Raw genomic sequence first — 460 nt, 5'->3', positions numbered from 1 at the left:
TAGGGCTTCTCCCTGGTGTGGATGCGCCGGTGGATGATGAGGCCGGAGTTTTGCTTGAAGCCCTTCCCGCAGTCGGGGCAGCAGAAGGGCCTCTCCTCTGTGTGAATCTGGTGGTGCAGGAAGAGACTGGAGGGGGTCTGAAACCTCTTCCCACACTCGGAACACTCGTAGGGCTTCTCCCCAGTGTGGATCTTTTTATGGACAGTCAGGTTGCCGCGCTGGCTGAAGCTCTTCCCACATTCCAAGCACTTGTATGGCCTTTCCCCAGTGTGGATGTTCTGGTGGAAGATCAGGTTGGTGCTCTGGCTGAAGCTCTTCCCACACTCCTCACACTCGTAGGGGCGTTCCCCAGTGTGGATCATCTGGTGGCGGATGAGGTGGAAGCTCCGGCTGAAGCTCATCCCACAATCCTCACACTCGTAGGGTCTCTCCCCAGTGGGGATGTCGCGTGGGTCTACAT

General features: G+C 57.8%; 1 protein-coding gene across 1 annotated transcript in view; it reads right to left on the bottom strand.

The window, feature by feature from the left end:
- Positions 1-6: 6 nt before the first annotated feature.
- Positions 7-460, bottom strand: part of LOC103625069 (zinc finger protein 3 homolog) — a gene marked incomplete at its 3' end in the record, with an annotated part of 10,136 nt that continues 9,682 nt past the window's right edge. Inside the window, exon 4 of the mRNA XM_017726828.1 lies at positions 7-454. Coding sequence (XP_017582317.1) covers positions 7-454 — 448 coding nt within the window. The remainder of the gene's footprint in view (positions 455-460) is intronic.

This window comes from Corvus brachyrhynchos, unplaced genomic scaffold (genome assembly GCF_000691975.1).
Source record: "Corvus brachyrhynchos isolate BGI_N302 unplaced genomic scaffold, ASM69197v1 scaffold1882, whole genome shotgun sequence".
Lineage (NCBI taxonomy): Eukaryota > Metazoa > Chordata > Aves > Passeriformes > Corvidae > Corvus > Corvus brachyrhynchos.
Note: the sequence above shows the minus strand (reverse complement) of the source record. Positions and strands in the feature narration are given on the sequence as shown.